General features: G+C 38.5%; 1 protein-coding gene across 1 annotated transcript; it reads right to left on the bottom strand.

Moving 5' to 3' along the window:
- Positions 1-217: 217 nt before the first annotated feature.
- Positions 218-11,180, bottom strand: LOC109579598 (uncharacterized). Its single transcript, XM_049447083.1, has 4 exons — positions 11,156-11,180; positions 1,144-1,269; positions 648-809; positions 218-474 (listed from the first exon to the last, which is right to left on the bottom strand). Exons 1-4 carry the CDS (start codon positions 11,178-11,180, stop codon positions 218-220), a joined length of 570 nt encoding a protein of 189 aa, XP_049303040.1.
- Between the last annotated feature and the right edge of the window lie 11,078 nt (positions 11,181-22,258).

The raw sequence follows: 22,258 nt of genomic DNA, 5'->3' as shown, positions 1-22,258 counted from the left end.
AGGGAGAAAAATTTTATTGTTTTTTGCATTGTATGCAGGTCCTTGCCCTGGCCCTGCCGTTGGCATCAAAAATTTTTAGGTTGACTGAGCCTAGTCCAGTAACCCTGCTCTCGAAGATGCTGGCTTCCTGAATCAGGGCAATGTCAAACTTACTTTTTACTAGTCTGCCGACCACGTTCAATGAACGTTACGCTGCTACGGTGGCACTTAATCTGCGTTATTCACAAATCTTGGACTCTGGATTAATCAATAATTTGTCCTCCTGAGAAGGTGGCAACTCTGACCAAGCGATCATTTCCGCATCAGTCTCAGTTTCTTTTTCTAACGCGCTGTCTTCTCTCACACGCCTTTCCAGAGGAGGGCAACTCACCGATGGAGGAGCTGTCGCAACCTGACGGTGAACAATCCTGAAGTGGACGGTGGGGAATAGGAAGTGGGTCCAGCCACCTACAGTCTCTAGAAATGAGAATGAGACTGGTCTACACGCATAACTCTAACATCACTTTCTGGGCTGCTGCTTCAATAGATTCGTCCTCAATTCCATATTTTGTTTGCTCAACATCTTCAATCCGCCACCCAGCCCATAATAAATATTCCCGTCTTTAAGAGACTAGGGACTAATTCGTCAGACAAAAAGCACAGTTTACAATTTCCTATAGCCCTGGAACGGATAGCTGCAACTTCTTCGACGGAGTTAATGGTCAACCGCAAGGCTCCCCATTCGAAGCGAGCCATGTCGATCCTAAACACCAACTTGTGTGAGGTCGACGACAAGATTAGTTTCATAAAACTATCGCTGAACTCTGAAGCTGTTTCTCAAGAGAAATGCTCCCGATGTATCGTCCAGTGTCGGTAATGGCATAATTGAAGATACGGGGCACCTCCGCGTAGGACCTCTTTTTCCTTCTGCCTTGCCACTGATACAATTCTTCATGCTGGTACCTGAAACTGATGATTCATTGCTGTTTCGTTCTGTCGGTGCCTTGAAAGTGGCTTGATATCGAAGGTTTTTTTTGGAGAGATCTGTCCTTTGAGTTGGGTTTAGCGGTTAGTACCCGCTGTTTGCGCGCTACACATCTAGCGGCACCGAAGCGTTTTTTCGGTAAGAGTTTCCATCTCCTTTCGAAATGATATTTGGCGAACACTCTCGTTCGTCTGCAAGCGGGGTTCTGGCCTCCAGAATCCATGACCCTGCCACAGCCAAAACTATGAGTGGGTTACCATTTTCGTGAGTACCACCTGGAGTATTAGCCCATTTGTTGTTACTTTCTATTATATTGGTTGGTGCATTTTTATCTTATGCTAAAAGGCGGAAAGGTCTTCCAGAAGCTATAGTTCCCTTGTTACTCCTATTTCCCGAGATGGTAAATAGAAGCCAATCGAGGTTTGTTAATCGGTATTAACACTGTCGTTTGTCAAGGGAATAAGGAAAGCATTGGTTGCCTCATATTGCTGTACACTAGCTATAGGGAAAATATGATGATTTTTTTAATTGAGGCAATACTTCCCCTAGTCCACACATACCTAATTTTCGGATTTTCACACATCGGCTTTCACTTTAGAACCCATTTATTGATCAATCTGCGAGGTTTCTTCATAAGAGCATTTTTTAATATGTCATAATACTAAAAGTGGATAAATTTGGAAAAATATTACCTTGCCCACATATACGTTATAAAATATAAGAAAATTTATGGGAATTATATAAGTATTTCACACTTTCGCTTGGCTTTACTTATTAGGCTATTTTTGAGTATTATGCCGTTCTAAAAAACTGGTATATAATACTTCTTTTCCTATTATTTTTATTTTCAACTGAACTTAACCATTCCTTACATTTTACTTTTTTGTAATTTTTGGAAACATTTAAGTAATTTTAAAAGATATTTCTACCACAGCACGAAGCAAACACACGCTCTCTCCAATCTCTCTTTCGTTGAAAAAAAGTCGGTTTTTCTCGTCATTGCCAAAGTAAACTTAACTCAACTCAAGCGAATAAACACTTGACGTACGCATTACGTCCAACTAACACTTCATTGCTTTATGTCTTGTCAATTTTTACTATTCCTCCATTCCACTATTGCACGACATTCGTTCATTGTCGAGCAAACAGCCTGCGGTTTTTGTCGAACACACATTTACATTGTATTAACTAACTTTCATATGTACTCACATGTATACATGTGTGTGTATGTGTGCGTGGTTATAGTGGCAACATATTGTGTAACTGTTTGACAATGTGACTGCGTCTGTGGCATGTTGCAAGGATCAACGTTGCACGTATTTTAATATGAGCCCCGAAAGAAAAATCACCCAAACGTGACTTCATTTAACTGACGCTGACACACACACACACACTTGCTCGCTTCTGCATCTGTGTGAATCCATATGGACCTTTTCCGTGTATCAGCTGCTTGAAAATCCGAAAGAATGGATCTGCTGTTTGACATTTGCCTTTGTACTCTTGCCTGTATGAGTAGTTGTGCATAGTGTTGTTGTGTTTTTATTATGTTCTGTTCTTGATAATGGACGAATTTCTTTGTACCATGTTATTAAATCAATGTTGAAAGTATAGGTTATCCAACGCTGAATCACTCTTGCCAACAGATGCTACTTCGAACAAAGTACACAATTGAGAAGTCCTCTCTCGACGAACAAAGACCAAATTCTACAAGTAACTCATCGCATCCTTCCTGTTATATGGTGTGGAGGCACGGACAATAACATCATCTGAAGAGTCGGCATCATCAGTATTCGAAAGAGAGGTTGTGCGGAAGATTTATTGTCATTTGCGCATTGACAACGGCAACTACCTCAGTTGATTCAACGATCAGCTCTACGAGATATACGACGACATTGATAAAGTTCTGGCAATCAAGAGACAGCGTCTACCTAATTGTGGCTGTTGTTCGTGGAATCAGAGGAAGAATAAGATTCCGTTGAAGATATCAGGTGGAGAAGGACATGGCTGCATTTGGCGTCATTAATATTTGGCTTTGCCGTTGATTAGTATGGTTGGTAAAGTTCCAATCGATCTTCCTTTTCGCTGTTAGGGGCCAATTGGTGATTTCAAGCGAAGTCAGTTTCTTCTCCTCCTGATTTTTCCAAAAGAGTGGAGGTCTTCTTCTTCACCTGCTTCCCCCAGCGGGAGCAGCGAATACTTTCAGAGCTGGAATGTTTTCATCCATTCGAACGACATGACCTACCCAGCGTAGACGCTGTCTTTTAATTCGCTGAATTATGTTAATGTCGTCGAATATCCGGTTGACAATGCGTAAAGGATCATATAGCTTCAACAGAACCTTTCTCTTGAAAATTCGTAACACCGACTGATCAGATGTACTGTGCACCATATAGCAGCACGAAGATAATGAGTGACCTGATTGTGGGTGTCGATCATTTTTTAACAGATCTTTTCCAAGATTTGGCGCATGGTGAATATCTGGTAAGTTGATAATTTGCCAGGTCTAAAGCCACACTGATAAGGTCCAATCAGTTTGTTGACACAGTACGCAGCATATAACATTATAAGCATTTTTGAGCAGGCTTATCACACGATAATTGACGCATATTGTAGGTTCCCCTTTTTGTAGGTTAGGCAGGACTACCTTAAACTCCAATCTTCGGTCATGCTTTCGTTCTATCATATTCTACAAAAAATCTGATGCATGCTCCTTATCAGTTTTTTGCCGCCGTATGTGAATAGCTCAGCCGGCAATACATCGGACCCCGCCGCTTTGTTGTTCTTCAAATGGATAATTGCTATTCGAACTTCTTTACGGTCGGGCAATGGAATGTCTGCTCCATCGTCATCGGTTGGGGAATCGAGTTCACCATCTCCTAGTGTTTTGATTTCATTTCCATTCAGCAGACTGGAGTAGTGTGCTCTCCCTAATTTCAATACGCTCTGAGCATCAGTAACCAGATCATCTCTAGGAGTTCTACAAGAGTATTCTCCGATCTTAAAACCTTCTGTTATCCGCCGTATTTTTTCGTAGAATTTTCGAGCAATTCCCCCTGTCGGCCAGCTTGTCAAGCTCTTCGTAGTCGCGTGTTTCGGCCTCTCTCTTTTTTTTTGCAAATACGTTTCGGTTCTCTCTTCAATTCTTGGTATATATCCCATCTCGCACGAGTTGGGACCGATTGTAAGATAAGCTGTTTTCTCTCTACTGCGACTCGGCAATCTTCATCGTACCAGATGTTCCTTTGGATTTTCCGAAAACGAATGGTTTTTGTACGTAAGGAGCTTGAAATGCCGTCCCACAGTTCCATTAAACCGAATTGCTGCCGAGCGAACAGGATTGCAAATCGAGTAGAAAATCGTTGAACTGTCTGTTATGGTTGCAGCTTCTCGACGTCGAACCTTCCTTGTCTCCAAGGATTCAAAATCAAAAATTTTAAATCGTACACGCCACATGTGCACAGCTAACGGGTGATTTTTTTGAGGTTAGGATTTTCATGCATTAGTATTTGACAGATCACGTGGGATTTCAGACATGGTGTCAAAGAGAAAGATGCTCAGTATGCTTTGACATTTCATCATGAATAGACTTACTAACGAGCAACGCTTGCAAATCATTGAATTTTATTACCAAAATCAGTGTTCGGTTCGAAATGTGTTTATCGACAAATTTTGTTCAGCGATGAGGCTCATTTCTGGTTGAATGGCTACGTAAATAAGCAAAATTGCCGCATTTGGGGTGAAGAGCAACCAGAAGCCGTTCAAGAACAGCCCATGCATCCCGAAAAATGCACTGTTTGGTGTGGTTTGTACGCTGGTGGAATCATTGGACCGTATTTTTTCAAAGATGCTGTTGGACGCAACGTTACGGTGAATGGCGATCGCTATCGTTCGATGCTAACAAACTTTTTGTTGCCAAAAATGGAAGAACTGAACTTGGTTGACATGTGGTTTCAACAAGATGGCGCTACATGCCACACAGCTCGCGATTCTATGGCCATTTTGAGGGAAAACTTCGGACAACAATTCATCTCAAGAAATGGACCCGTAAGTTGGCCACCAAGATCATGCGATTTAACGCCTTTAGACTATTTTTTGTGGGGCTACGTCAAGTCTAAAGTCTACAGAAATAAGCCAGCAACTATTCCAGCTTTGGAAGACAACATTTCCGAAGAAATTCGGGCTATTCCGGCCGAAATGCTCGAAAAAGTTGCCCAAAATTGGACTTTCCGAATGGACCACCTAAGACGCAGCCGCGGTCAACATTTAAATGAAATTATCTTCAAAAAGTAAATGTCATGAACCAATCTAACGTTTCAAATAAAGAACCGATGAGATTTTGCAAATTTTATGCGTTTTTTTTTTTAAAAAAAGTTATCAAGCTCTTAAAAAATCACCCTTTAGAACAATTTCTCCTTAATAATCAACATCTGATAACACGTTTTACTATTGAAATTAATTTGCGAAATTACCGAATACTTTTTTTTTGCGGAAATAGATGGTACATAAATCCGGTGAGTGTTGCTAGTTCCGTACCCAAAAATTTGCGATAACTTACTATTACATTTCGGCGGAAACTAAACTGCGTATTTTATGTTTTTGTTTTGTAGAAGTAGAAGTCAGATCCACATGCTGCTTCCACCGAAGACGGAAAACCAGAGTCAGACCCAGATATTAGCTTCATTAATCCGCCTTAACTCTCTGCAGTCAAGGTTTAAGGTGCCTAGGCCCGCCAGAGACCTTATCTTGATAAAAAGAACAAGGGTCGTTTTAATGCTTTAACGTGCAATTCGACAGTCCCGCATTATCCTTTTGCACGATATCGCAGAGAATGTACCCGAGTATAGCTCTTGCTAATATAACATTGACAGCGTGCGCATTGTTGCTTAGCCCAAAGAGTTCATCCGCGACTATGTTCTATATTAAGGGGACAATACTCCTCCTATTCTTAGTATCCCCTGCAGAGATCTCAGCTATCCACATCCCCTTTCTGTGTAGTTTTTGTTACACTTGCGTGAAAAGCATTGTCAAAAGCATCGTCGATGTCTAAGAAGAAGCATATCTCAACACAACATTAAAAATTACCTTGCTGGACAATAATGTTTGATTTTCGAGGTTAGCTGAAACGGAGCAGTATTACGTATAGTTGATTTATTTGATCAGTAAGCATGCTTATAGGGTGAAATTTTCAGCGCCTGCGACCTTATTTCGTAATCTTTAATCTTTTTACTCACAATCAACTCGAAAACTACGATTATATTTTAGAATGTGCATGAAGAAAGAAATTGTCAAAAATAGCTTCATTGAAGCTATTATATTATGAAGAAAAAAAAAGAATTGTTTTCAGCCCTGAATTTATCACTGTTCGCAGACCTCAAGTTTGAAGCAAATGATAAAAATTACTACAAAATATGAGCATTACAATCGCTGTATTGCCCTCGATAGCAATTGCATTGAAAAATAAATCCGAGCTTTGCTCAAAGAATTGCATTTTCCAACCCAAAACTAAATAACTAAATAAAAACCTTTTTCGTTCAGACCACAAGAGAACATTATGCGAAAACAAAAATCTGACAACCAATTTGACTTCCCCTAGCTAGTTCCACTAACCCTTTTTCTTCTTTATTGTAACTTTTGTTCTAAACACTTCCGCAAAATGTCAATTTCACGCAAGATGTGAACAAAAAGTTCCCCAAATAGCTTAGCAACAATAAAAGAAAGCGTAACTGGCGTGAGAGCACAAAAATGCATTAAATTTAATAATCCTTGTATAGTGATTGCCAGACTTTCTTCCGTTGTTGCACACGTCCACAGCACTTTGTACGAACGCCCGTGTATTCGCGCGAAGCACAAGCGACACTTTGACGCTCAGAAGCGCAACATTTACCAGCTCTTTATGGGGCGCTTGCAGGTGTAACGCTGTATCGAAGCGATGCCCCTACAATCGCTGTTTTACTTCTATTTGCACCCGACACCTTTCTTTGCATAAAGCTTTTATGCTCTAAGCGACCACATTTTGTATGTGGACTATATGAGTGTTTGGCTTGTTGTTGTAGTCATCGCAAAGGCAGCGCCATCCCATTCTTCTCTCCCGCTCGAAACGATTTTACAAACAAAATGGATATTTTAACAACGCTTCCTATATTTCTAACCGCAACGCTTATGCATCGTAGTCCACTGAAATGAAAGTTGCAATTTGTTGTATTTGTTGTATTTTTATTACCCTTGATACCGGTATTGTTTGTCAGCCGTGGAATATTGGCCATTTTATTTATTTACTCTTCATCTCGCTATCTCACTGGCTCTTATTGCTCGTTTACTTGTTGCTCATATTGTTGTTGTTGGTGTTGTCTTCACTTTGCGCTTTTCAATTTTGTGCCGTCAATGTGCTTTCTTGTGCGTAAAAGACTTCCACTTCCTCTTGCCGATCTTCTTATTTTGTCTTTGCACAGCGTTGACGTTTCGCTTGCCATTGTGACTTCGCTTCCATCCACCTTTGTCATTGTTTTCAGTGTCCTAGCGGCACGTGATGTGCGTGCGTACGCAGCGTATTAGCGGCATTTATTATTTCCTCTTTACATGTTGCCTTTTGCAATGCAATTTTTGTATGTAAACAAAGTAGGAAATTCCATCAGAGCAATATGTCAAGCGGTGACATCCTTCTGGCAATACTTGCTACACTTTCAATAAAGAAGGAGAGAAAGAGCACGCACAGTGGCCTAAATGCGACTAAATGGCAGTTAATAATGATTGAAAAAACCCACTGGACTCTCTATACCTTTGGAAGTATCCAATTAGATCGAATTGGTGATCATCGAACTGAACAGATTCTCTGCCGGCAAACAAGTTTCTCCCAAATTCTACCTCATTGGTGCTAAGCTAAGGAGCAAGACACCAAATCTGTATACTGGTTATACGCCAGCCTCCCGTTTATATTGTAGTTTCAATCGTCGGGAAGTCTTATACGAAAGTTTCTGATTTCTTACACTGCACGGCATATCCCATCCAACAGCTGTTTCCAAACGTAATTAGTCGTTTTTTATAGTAGGGGGAAGTTGAGCAATACCAAAAGCTCCGTCAAGCTCAGGAAAAACCTCTTCGAGCCGTTCGATACCAAACGGAGTTTCAGACAAGGCGACTCCTTTTCGTGAGAGTTCTTCAATCCACTGCTGGAGAAAATAATTCGAGCTGCAGCGCTAATCCGAGAAGGTACAATCTTTTATAAGAGTGTAAAATACATCTGCTGACGTAAGAAGACGAAATATCACGTATCATAAAACAAACAGTCGTCGCACTTGCGACTTGGCTCCTACGTCACTGTTGACAGTCATGATAACTTCGTGTATCTTGACACCAGTACTTCGTGAGAGTGACAAGACATTTTAAATCTACCCTACTTTGTAGACTGATGGATGTCTAAACTGTTGGAAAATTCTTGTCATGGTCACAATTTCTCAGTGAACTGACGTATAAGTGTAGTCAATTTTTTTTAAATAAAGTACCACCGTGTGTAGTTTTTAGTTTTTTCGTTGCATTTAAAAAACGAGGGCAATGCAAGAACACATGTTCCAAGATTTTTAAACATTCTGTACTTATCGGACTGATGTCATGGTGAAAACTGTTCGTCCTCATGTCGTCTGTCCACGATTGGCTGCCAGTTATTACTTTGTGGGTCCACCGTCTTTTGACACTATTTGGGGCTCTTGATCATCTCCACGTTTTTTGTTGATACTATGGTGCTGATAGTTGATGTTATCGCGCGAGGTCTTCTCTCTGGATGTCAATGGACGGCATACTGGTTAATACTTTATCAGCGCCAGTTGATATGGTGCCTAAAGCACTAATTATTCGTATTGCAGAAAGTTGATATACTTACTGTGGTTATCTTGCTATGTCTCCAAATGCTCTACATTATTTCTCAATACCGTATAACAAGTAAGTGCCCGATCAATACCAAGATTTCCTCAGCAATAGGATGCAGTCTCCTCGACAAAATTATTCTCTTTATTTCATTTTCAACTACTTAAATTACCAGTCAGAGAAGTAAGAGAATGATTGATTTTATCAGCTGAGCGATGATATCGAGATTGGTTTTGACCGCAAGGGATAAAATAGTAAAGATTGGCACTAATACAGGAATTATCCGGAAAGTCCGACTGAGTCGATTCAAAAAAATTTATTGAACCAATCGTTCAATTCTTTAAAAATTTTCAAGCATTGAAGACGTCACGGAATGCATTCTGCGGAATAGCCTTGAGAACCGTGGTGATTGCTGCTTGAATCCTCTCTATCGTTTCAAAATGCTTGCCTTTCATGGGTCTTTTCAGGTAAGGAAACAAAAAAATGTCCGGGAGGGCCTCGCCTCTTTTTCTCGGGATCGTACTCGAAAATCCATGACACGTCACCTGTGATTACGTTATCCAAAAAGTGGGGGCACACTTGCATTCACCACTTTTAATGAACGCTGCATTTTGGATTTACACCACTCACAGAAACACGTCGCGCGAAAATGTTTGGTGTGAAGAGTCAGGCCACGTGCTGGGAGACAACTGGCAAGTCGTTCATTCGTTAGCTAAGAATGCGCTCTACCGAATCCAGTTGGAGCGCGCACGCTCCGAAGTGCAGTCGCGGCGGAAGAAAAGTATAAAAGAGCGGCATCTTCGATACAACATTGGCTTGAGGCTGATTGACTTCTACAGCAAAGCAAGCCCATCAATAAACATAGAGAAAGTACGACGTCGAGAAGCTACCATACTACAGCAAAACGGTTTTCTACTCGACTTGCACTCCTGCACTCTAAAAGCACTCATCAGCAACTGGCATAACGATACTGTGAACGATATTTTAAGCTCCTTACGTACAGCTACTATTGATTTTCGTTACAGCCGACCACAATTGACACAGATAGATACCGGGAGGCGACCAAAGGAAGATTTCGATACTGTAGCATACTCTTGTAAGACCTAAAGTGATGATCTGTGGACTGATATTCAGAGCACACTGAAGTTATGGAAGGAACACTTCTCCAGCCCGCATATAGAGTAATATCTTGAGATGGCGAACCCGATTCCCCCTAATGAAGTTTGATCTCGATATGTCAATTAGGTTTAATTTTATTGTGACTGACTATAAAATAAGCTCTCAACTCAACTTATGAGCATTTATCAGTTAATATAATGGGCGTGGGGCGTATTAAAGTGTCAATCTATGCACAGCTGAGCCAGTGGCTGATACTAGAAGTCTAGTGGATAACAAAACCAATACTATTATATACAAGTGTTTGACCATTTTCGTAAATTAACCAAAAATAAGGCAGCTCAAGCGTAATGACCCTTTTCCAATAAACACTCGGCATTCACACTTTTCATTTAAAACCATTTATACACTAGTTGTTGTATTTCTTTTGCTATACAGTTTTTACCAGTGTGCAATATTTTGCCAAAGGTATTATAATTCTATGAAATTTACAAATATTTTGGATACCATAAACATAATAAAGATGACTGTCCTATATTTTTTTGTGAGAACTCTGTGATGATTTGAACAGGAACAGCATTTCCTTTAAACTTATTAGAAAAAATATTGTATTAGTAATTTTTTAGAAAAATATATCGAAAGATAGATTAGGTTAATATGATAAGGCAATAAGCCAAGCATAGGCCCTTTTCGATACCAGATGGAGTTCAGTTCCGAGTTCCAAAGCCTTTTAATAAGCCTGCATTTCACGCCAGACTCTGCGGTCTCACTATTGATACCTACTCCAGTATATCATATCGTGGGACCTCATAAGCTTACAGCATAGTCTTTCCAGTGCCGCACAAGTGCACAAGCCATTGTTTCCTTGATGCCCTGCTCTACACATTTTCTGTAGTCTTTTCGATCTGTCAGCCCCATCCTGCGGACGTATGCCGCCATCAGATAATGACCAGTTAGTATTCCCATCATGTTCCTGCAGTCCCTTTTATCGAGTGCCAGTAAGAAATTTGTACTTCCAATCTACCGTTTTACATATGGCAAAACTTCCAGATAGCTCATTCAATCGGGTTTTGATATATACACTGCAGTGGCTCGGCAACTTAAAAGGTTGCCTTACGCCTAACTCTGGACAGTATATTCCCGCACTAACTTCATCGTCCATCCGTATAGATGAGCCATCCGTATAGATGTTTAGAGTGTTGCACGTAGCTAACATACCTCTACGCCAGCCATATTTTTCCATGTTTACTTTGCACCTTCTATCCCACCTGAAAAGGGTTATGTAGTCGGTTTTTGCCCAACCGCCATTATCCAACGAGATGTGCCCGAAGGTTCGATACGTAAATCTTCCCGCAGCCAGTTGTCCTCCCGCCGATTTTGTTGCGCAGTTTTCAGCAAAGAGGTCTATAGGTGGCAGGTTTGGTACTAGTTTAAAAACCGCTGCTGGAGTTGTTCTTAAAGCGCCCAACGAGCCTCTGAAACCTTTCCGTTGCCTCCATCGAGAGATAACTAAAAGATTGAATAAAAAAAGCGAGCTCTTCTCTCATTACCTTTTACTGTAAAATATTTCGTCCCAATTGTCTTTGTTTCGTCCTTACGCAATATTTACACAACTATTTGTACCGGCACTCTTCAAATATCCTTTATATGAAAGAAACAAAAGTGAGAAAGGTAAGCAGACAACCAAAAATAGCTTTTAATGGAGTTGCTCAAGCGCATCTCCCCAACTTTCGAGCTTGCGCGTGCCTATAAACATACTTATATTTATCATAACTTAGATTTGTGAACCTTAAGAAATACCCGTTAGAGTTTGTCATGTTGAGCGCGCCTTTAACGTTCAAATGTACGCTCGCATCAGATAACGGTATTTCTGTGTGCATGACATGCCAGACTGTGCAAAGATAAAGCAAACTCATGCCGTAAAAGGAGTTATATATATTAGAATTTTATGTAGACTATGTATGTATATATACAAACATCTTCTTTATATACATATATATTTTCATGCATCTTTTACATAAAATATTTGTTTTGTATACATTTCTCCAACTGCTTATCGGCACAGTTGCTTTACTTTCAGCATAGCTCTGACATAAACATACACTTTATAGGCGTGTGAGCACATATAAAGTTGACTAGTGTCGTACAAGTATATACATATGTAAAAGGTGTTATACCGTTATGTGCGCAAAATATTTTTCAACTGCCTACAAATAACTGTTAAGGTCACAAGCGTACCTTATCATGGCCACTCTCGAGTTACTTACTTATTTGTGCAGCAATTTCCTTTCACCTTATGTTCGCAAGCAAGGGTTAATAACTCACGCAACAACAAAACATTGCCACAGACAATGAAGTTGGCTTCTGCAGAGAAGTATGAAAGTCAGAGACATTCAAATGTGAACTCGAGTTGACTCATGATGAGCATGAGAATATTGATAGAGATTTTGAAAATGTCATTGTTACTGATGAATGTTCTCTATGGGCACGTTCTGTCCTCACGCGAGCTTGGTCAACTTCCGCCAATAGGCTTGTTCAGCGAACCGTAAAACATGGAATAAAGGTGCATCTCCAAGCAGGGATTCGGCACTCCTCCTCTTTATTGACAACCTAAATGCCAAGAAAATGATAAAAATCTACAAAAAGGCTTTACTTCCATCTGCCAAACGATGATTCATTAGAAAAAATGGAGATTGGCTTCTGCAGGAGGACAACGATCCTAAACACCGCAGCAAGCTCTGTACTCAGTGGAAAACTCAATCTGGCATCGTTACATTGGATTGGCCGTCGCAGTCGTCCGATGCAAACCCTATTGAAAATGTGTGGGCATATACTAAACAGAAGCTTCGTGGAAGACGCACATACACTTTGAAGCAGTTGTCTTACGAAATTCGTCGGATCTGGAGATCCTTGCTACTAGAATACGCCGTCAAATTAGTAGAAAGCATGCCTCGGAGATGTCAGGCAATTATCGACGCCGGTGGTGGCTAAACATATTATTGACCAAATTGCATCATTGTTTGTAATGTGTACAATGTATATATAAATATGAAAGTTTCATAAAATATTTTTTTTTTTTATAAATTAACACGACCACGCTCTTACTTGACAGACTGCAGATAGAGGAAATATGTGTATTTAACTAAATTTTGAATGTGTATAGGTATGTAGTGTATTTTATGCAGATTTCGATTTGTGTGCGTTGCGGCAGAAAAATTAGTGACCCTGAATTAAAGCTACATTACAATAAACATAAGCTGTACATCAACATATATGAATATATATACAACAGGGTTGTTCCAAAACAATTTTAAAGAATATATATATTTTGAAGCAAATTTTTAAGGGCATAGTGGCAGCTTCACAAGAGTCTTATGCCCGGTTTCACAGTCCATACTTATGTTATGCTTAAGATAAAACAGGAAAATAGTGTTTTACAGTTCGTACTTAAGTTATGTTTAAGCACTGAAAATGGGAGGCTTAATCAATGCTTAAAAAACAGCTGCTTTGAATTTTCAGCGACATCTTTCGTAGCGTTCGGGCAAGTGTTCATTCGCTTGCAGTCAATAACAGCATAAACTTTTCCATCAGTTCCAATAGGTGCTCCGACTCGCTGGCGGCGAAATTCGGGGTTCTTTTGTTGTTTTCGAACATTTTCGATATAATTTTCCTCGCAAATTTATAGATTGTCTGTTATAATTTAAATATTTCAAACATATTTTTTATGGATGATATTTGTAAAACATATGTTGCCCATAACGTTGCCATATATAATACTAATAAAATTTTATAGACATTAAGCATTGACTGTGAAACGCAACCGACTACTCAGTCCGCAATAATGGTTAGCTAAGATTTTATTTGGGCACAACATAAGTATGGACTGTTAAACCGGGCATAAGACTCTTGTGAAGCTGCCACTATGCCCTTAAAAATTTGCTTCAAAATATATATATTCTTTAAAATTGTGCCACCCTTTGCATGTGAAACATAAACTAACGCCAGCAACGCAAACAACCGCTTCGAACTTTGCTACTTCAGTGTGACAAAATCACACAAACATGTCAATTTGAAGTACCATAACGAAAGGATTTAATCCAAAAACTACACATAATCGGATACAGAGCAAATACACTTACACACAAACGTGCGCACTTGTGCTTTTATAAAAATAACTGGCGCCACAAAGTATGCTTTGCCTTTTCGTATAATATGTTGGTAAACCGTTTTGTTGGAGCTGTAAAACACGCATTTATGTATGTGTATATAAGTATGTAGATATAAATATGTGTTAGTGAATACATAAGTATATACACATATTAAGTAAACCAGTAATGAAGTAAAAGCGGAAATAATACTGGGAGACTTGTATTGGTGAGGCAGCAATGCTTATGCTATTATCCCGCCCTGCCACTGGTATGTACATACATACACACATAGTCATTAAACATAATGCGTGATAGGCTTAATTTGTATACAGATATGGGATGGCTTTCTTTTCTATGTAAAATAACCTCTAACTCAGTTTGGTTAATGGTTATAACCCAATTTATTTATTTCTTTATTTTTCGGTTTTCATTTTAATTTGAATATATTTGAGTATATAAATAGCAAATAATTGAGATTATAGAAGATACTTAAATAGAGAACTGACAGGTTTTAAGCCCCTTTCAATCTTTTAGTGAATTGTATTCGAAAAAATTAGGACAATTATTAAATGTTGTTTTGCTAAAATTTTGAACATTAACGAAATTTGAATTTGCAGCTTTTTTGAAGCCTCATTTCTTTTACCGGACTTTCTTCTATTCTTAACTTGATTAATTTCGAAAAAAAAATGGATTCAAATCAAAAATTTTTCGTCAATACAGGTCGCGCTGTGACTTTATTCTTTATAAAAAAATTGAATAATTTAAGCGCAAGTTAATATTGTTTTGGTTAAAGCTGTTTAAACGAAATTCGGATAGCCACCATGGCGTATGAGTAACATTTCATTCGCTGATAGACAAACCTTTGTTCTTAGTAAAAAAATATTTCTTCTTCCTTCTATTTAGAGGGTTATAGAGAGGAAATTATATGTCAGCAAACTTCAAATCATTGACGAGCTCATTGCGGAAATTCGTGCTAAAGTCATCGCTATATCGCCCGAGATACCCGTAAAAAAAATTTTAAAACAAAGAAAAATATTTGCTTTTGTTGTGATTGATTTTTTTTTTCATAAATAGTCGAATCTATTGATAAAAATGCATTAATTCAATTACCTACATAAGTATTTTTTTTGAATTATTCAATATTTACATAAGCTCCGGTTGGGCAACGACAAAATTTATTGAACATCCTGGTATAGAAAAACACAATTTTATGATTTAAAATACACTTTATTATTCAGCATAATCTCCCTGAACATTAATTCACTTACTCCAATGATCCTCCAATCTGTGGATCCCACCCCTGAAGTGAGAATCCGGAATGTCTACAAAATACGCATCAACAGCCGTTATGACCTTTTCATTTGATGAAAAACGCTTGCCACGCACAAATTTTTTGAGTTCTGTAAACAAACCGAAGTCGCCGGAGGCCAAATCTGGTGAATACGGTGGCTGCTCCAACAATTCGAACTTTACTTTATGGATTTTAGCCATTGTCAAAATGCTCTTGTAACACGATGCATTTCCTGATGAAAACGGTTTTTTTCTTCTGCAAACCGGGTCTTTTTTAACGAATTTTTTCGTTCAACTGGTTCAAAAGGTTGCAATAATATAAAGAATTAGTGGTGTTACCAGTTTGTAACAAAATTCCCCTCGCATACAAAAAAACTGGTGCCATAACCTTCTTGGCCTATTTTCGGACAGGAACTCGTTCTGAAGTCGAACAACCAGGTTCATACCACTCTTTAGTCTCTTGTTTTGTTTAAGGGTCATAGTGATAGACAAAAGTCTCATCCATAGTGATGAATCGACGCATAAAATCCACTTTATCCTTTTCTAAACGCTCAAAATGTTGCTGAGAAAGTTGCATTTGATTGTAGAAGAAATTCTATTGTTAACGAATGCGGCAGCCATTATGCACACAGCTTTCTAAAAGCCAAAATTTCACTTATTTCACATATGGCTCATACTGCCTAACAAAATGCGTAGAGCCTCTACTACCATAAATCTCTTTCACTCAATCGACGATTTTCCAAAACCATATCCTGTATTTTAGCTATGATTTCTGGTGTTGATGTGCTTTTTGGACGTCCTTCACGTAGATCATCCTTAAGACTTGTACGACTACGTTTAAATTCAGCAACCTATCTTTATACTGTTCTAATTGTAGTTGAACGATCACTAAACACTTTTAACACAAAAAATAAGTGTTTTATCACTGCATGATATTCAATTTTTTAACTTGGACCACTGCACTGAACTGATCGAAGCTAGAGGGAAGGTTGGAGGAAAAATATTCTATCGGGAACTCTCAAAGAACTTTTGTTTTGGACCGCCAGATCACTGTAATTTTCCAGCAGAAGTAGCAGCTATTAAGGTACAGGAGTACTTCAACAATATGCGGCTTCTTTTAGGGAGATGTGCAAACGCTCCAATGCTAGAGCTACTATTTACCATGGAACCATTAGCTTATAGCAAGGTTTGCATGTTCACTGTCCCATTGCCATATAACTGGCCAATGCGAGAAAGATAAGATGGAAATGTCTACACACTTTCTCTTTCACTATCTAACTTAAAATATACATTTAGTTGCCATAAGTTATGCACATATGCTGGGCATCATACATAGCTTCGTTGCAATTAATTAGTTTTAATGTAATTGATTCGTATTAAAAATCAAAAACGCTGCAGCTTATAATCAACAAAATTAAATTACCCATTTTCAAATACTTCAATTCACTTATAAAGAAATCTTGATTGAACTAGCAAAGTGCTTCGCAAATCTCTGTCAATGCCAGATCACTGATACAGCACGTCATTACCGCTATGCACACGATTTCAATTACTCCGAATGCACGAATTTGCACAAAGAATATTTTCAATTTACAAATCGAAAACCTTTAATTAAATACATTTACCTCTCGGTGTGGCAGCATCAATAGCTGAAATGCTAGATAACCAAAGAATTTTTGCATTTTATGCATAACATAATAGCGCTTATCGACTCACTCCCCACACCACTCAACCGGCAACTTTCTCACTGTCGCAGAAGTTTCTCTTTCAATGCATTTATTTCACTGCTCGGATTTTACTTATAATGCAATTGCCTGAAAGTATGCGCTTTGCTGACCAACTGGCCAATAATAACAACACACACTGCTTCAGCTGGTAGTTGCTTGCATTCATCATACGCCAGCAGCTCAATCAATTGAATGTGGCACGAATTTCCGTTGCGCACTTCCAATATTGGCACAGATAATTTGATTTAAATCCCAGGTAGTCGTTGTAGATTTGTGCCAACCTGCAAAGATGGCTGAAAGTGAGTGTGGGAGTTATGTGAAAAAGGTACAAATTTGAGCGCTGTGCAATTGAAGTGCCAAAGTGAAGTAAGCTTGTGAAGTCTATATAATTGAAGAAGCAGTGGACTGGCTGAGCGCACTATTATAAGTTGGTTAAAACCAATTTTTAATTATACTAATTCATAAATCAATCATACATAATATAGGTGCCCCATGACGTATGATGAACTCAATCATAAACACGCATTTAGTTAGGTGCCCCATGGCGTATGATGAACATTTGTAATGTATTCTCTATAAAAGAGAGCCAATTAAATCAACTTTAGCAAAACATACATTTATTTTAATACCTGTAAGCTCAATTTCTTATTAACTGATTATCTCGATATTTGCCAAGCAGTTGCTTTTAAGTGGAATTGCTTGTTACACAGCTTACAATACAGTTAATATGCAAGTACTTATGCCTGCAAGTGCATTTAATAGTAAAATACTCGGTATCATCTGATATAAATTACTTAGCTGACTTAAAGCGCTTATATAAAATCAATAACAAATATGCATACATCTAGGCGCAGTACGGCTTATGATGAATATTGTGAAGAACTTGTACGAAGCCATACAAACTTATACATGTATGTGAATTGGGTTATATAAAAATATATTTAAAACGTATATAGTTTAACAATTTTTTTCTCGATGGGCAAAATTGCTCTAACATTTTTCAAAATTATTGTAATAGATGTAACTGGATTGTATTTTGGTAAAATATTACAATTTAAGGTCATTGTCTGTGCATGGAAGTTCAATTCAGTATTCAGCCTACATTCTTATTTGCTTAACTCAAATGAACTAATTTCAGTGATCATAACATAATCAGAATTATATGTATGTCGTAGTATTCGGAGTAATTCGGAGTGTAAAAATTATAAAGAATTAACAAAAAGGGATATTTATTAAGCATCTACAGTACGTGCTTACGTTTATTGCTTTTGTACACCACAATTTTTGCATACATAAAATAATTTGTGAGCCCTGGATCTTTACCAAACATTTCTTGTTTAACGACCTTTTGTAGAACTTCCAGGCGTAAGCTATTTCAAAAAATTAGAGCTCTAAAGTTTGACCCAAGTGAACTAATTATAGTGGTCATAATATGTTGAAATATTTTTTCGGAATATTCGGAGTAATTCTTTTTTTTAAATGAGGAAGAAATAACTATAAGAGGTTTTTATTACGCACATATGGTACGGTGCTGTACTGTGCCCCAAAAATAAGGTGACATTATATTTATTTTGAAAATTTTTTATTTATTCTTTCAAATCAATTTCATCCCCTTCAAAGTAATCCCCTCCCGACGCTATGCACTTATGCCAATGGATTTTGCAATCTTCGAAACGCTGGTTGGCCTTCAGTTCCGTCTTCGCTGCGGCTTGAATCTCCTCTATCGTATAAACACGGTGTCCTCGGAGCGGTCTTTTGAGCTTGGTGAACAGCCAGAAGTCGCACGGCGCCAGATCAGGTAAATACGGTGGTTGCGGAACGATATAGGTTGAGTTTTTGGCGAAATGATCACGAATTACGAGGGCAGTATTGGTGGTGCATTATCGTGGTGTAAGAACCAAGAACTCTCTTTCTACAATTCCGGCCTTTTTAGGCGAATAGCGTTACACAAATGACGCATAACGTTCAAATAATATTCCTTGTTGACTGTTTGACCGGTTGGAGGGAATTCATAATGCACAACACCGCAATAATCAAGGAAAACAGTCAACATGACCTTGATTTTTTAGCGCCCCAGTACTGGCTGAGCCTTTCGATATGCCAACTTCATCAGCAATGTCTTTAATTGTTAATAGACGGTTTTCAACACCAAATCTTTGATTTGTTGAACGTGAGCTTCGCCGATTGAGGTTGATGGTTGCCCTGGACGCTCTTCGTCTTCGACACGTTCACGGCCGGCTTGGAACTCACTATACCACTTGTAAACATTTTTTTTAGACATAGCCTCATCCCCAAAGGCTTTCTGCACCATCCTCAATGTATCCGCAGCAGAAAATTGATTCCGTAAACAAAATTTAATGCAAATTCTTTGCTCAACAAATTTCGACATCGCAAAAAACGAAAAACTCACTTTTAGCAGCTCACAAAACGACACGTATCTCAAACACTAATGAATATTTTGAGATGAAATTTGGCATAAATGTGACTGACAGTACTACCAACCTAAAAAAAAAATAATTCTCCAAATCCTTCGAAGCGCGCAGTTTAAATTCACCTTATTTTTGGGGCACAGTTACATATGTTTATTGTATTTGTAATATCTCCCAAAAATTTCTTGTTTAGCTATCTTTTGTAGGACTTCCAGGCGTAAACTCGTCCAAAACGTACATAATATGTTCGAAAAAAATTTCGGATTATTCGGAGTAATGAAATGAAGAGCTCTCTTATTGGTCATAATATGTTCGAATTTTTTTCGGAGTATTCGGAGCAATTCGGAGTAATGAAATGAAGAGCTCTCTTATTGCTTCACGTTGTTTCTTTTACATTGGCGGCGTTTTTTACGTGGCGGCTCCCAAACCCAGTGCTCATCCCTAGGGAGAGATCTTCAAACGGATGTTCTCTGGCTACCCAGAAGATACTGGGTCTAAGACCGCAAGTCGTGAACTGCTTGAGCCATATGTAAAAGAATCGTTTCTGGTCACTCCCAAGTGAGGGGCGGTCAGAAGATTTTCCTAACTTGCATATCGATTTAACAAAAATAGAGCTACTAAACAAGTTTACAAGTAATGCCCTCCCTCATACGCACACAGGCACACACACACTCAGAAAACAATATCTCCAATCTGAGCTAAGGCTGTTTTTTACCACTTGCTACACCACCTCCTGCCTTGCCTGCTTCTGCTTCTACACACACACACACACACGTATATGTGTAAGTGCGACTATGTAGTTATGTATTTATGCAAAGTAGCTCATATTTAAGCGCAAAATTTATGAGCGCATTTATAAAAATGTTTGTACAGTTCTTTTGTGTCCATACAAACTGCGCACACTTCTTTCTATGAATGAGAATTCCTTATATTTTTCTCTCAAATATACTTACATTTGTTTGAAAGTAGGTATGTGTGTATGCGCTTGAGTGCGTTAAGGATCTTCTGCTACGCGTAGCTGCTACACAAGTACACACTTACATTTACATACTTTCAGCTGTTGTAATGCCAAGATGCAACTAAGATAATAAATAAATTTCACCGACTCGCAGCAAGCCGGGGGATAGCGAGGGCACGCGCAAACACAAATAAGCACAGTAGTAAGGGCAGCATACATACTTAGGGGCATTGAATGAAAAGTAAAGCAGCTGCGTTGCAAGCGCCGCTGAGTAGCAACCACTCCACTTAACATTGCCAGCAGGAGTTATATAAAGCAGGAGTTTATTTGTTGCGTAAGTAGGCCTCGACTTCAATGGCATTGTCGACCAACAGTGCGTATTTCATGCACTTTGGCGTGTAGTTTGTTGCAAAGTATTATTATTATAAAAGAAAGTAATGCTTATATACAGCTTAGATGAGTAACCTTTCAGATTTATGTTGACGAAGAGGGCAGGGCTCAGTCTTTAAAACGCTAAAGGATAAGGTGGTCACTTTGTTTAAAAATACATTATTATCGCCTAATATATGTACATATGTATATATTCTCGATTCCATCAATTTATCTGGACTCAAGTGAGATATTCTATAGTCTATCGATAAGCGCTAAATACTTTCGTAGGAGGCTGCTCAACAGTAATAAAAGCTGTTGGTTATAATAATGAGTAAATATAGTACCATCGTCTTTTTTCATTCAGTTACTTTAAGTCGGGGACCCACAATTTCATTAAGTAAGGTATTTCCAGAGGCAAGAGAGCTTTACCACGATTTTTGGGGTCACTGAATTCCCTTACTACAGATCGGCATCAACTAAAATTCTCTTGAAATTTGTAATGAGCACTTAACAGTATTGTAAACGGAAGTCGAAGTTCATATGAAATCATCGGATATGAAAACTGGTATGAGAAATGCAGTATTCCGCAGTATTCCGACAGCTTAAAGCATCGCCTGAAATCTAGCACCGCACAATAGATCCCGGCAATCTCTATAAACCAATTTTGATTCGTTCATGTAGATGTTGAAAGTTCCGTTAGTGAATAGCGCGCTATTATACCATCTTGTTTAGTGTAGCTTAAAAACTTCTCCCAAAATAAGCATGAAGGTATATTTTATCCACCATTCCCTGCCTATCGAGCTATGCCCTATCGCCAATATTGCAACTGATTTCACTGCCGAGCTTTCCACTGCAATGCCAAATGATGGCATTTTGAGTAACCCTCTAATGCTGTCGATAAAGTGTTGTTAGTCTTGCCGTTATGCAGAAAAAGCAGCGAGCTTCTTACTTACGTAGAGTGCACCAGTGGATTTTTTCACTCTTTCTTATACATTTAGTTTCCACGTTAGTGTGCTCGCCAAATCTGCTTCCCTCTACTTAGTATGATCCTTAGTAGTTTACTCTACCAATTTGAGTCTCGGTGGTTTCCATAATGGGATATTGTACTTCTTTAAAAAGTACTAGATCCGTCTTATCGCCATTTACATCTGGATTAACTAATATTACCCACTCTAAGAATTTAAAAAATGCAAGCGCCATCTAGCGTGAGCTTTAAAAAATGTGTTTGCACTTTTGATCACAAACACAATTTGCCACCCTAAAGTTAACTCTTAGACAAAAGTCTTCAAATTTCCAGATCTTTCAAATAGATGAAGTCGTTTTTTACCGTGTGTAATTAATACTTATTTTCGGTACTTCTTCTTTTATTTTAATTTCATCCGACAGTAACAGCCATT

Source organism: Bactrocera dorsalis, chromosome 2, assembly GCF_023373825.1.
Source record: "Bactrocera dorsalis isolate Fly_Bdor chromosome 2, ASM2337382v1, whole genome shotgun sequence".
NCBI classification, from domain to species: domain Eukaryota; kingdom Metazoa; phylum Arthropoda; class Insecta; order Diptera; family Tephritidae; genus Bactrocera; species Bactrocera dorsalis.
This window is presented reverse-complemented; position numbering and strand designations above follow the sequence as displayed.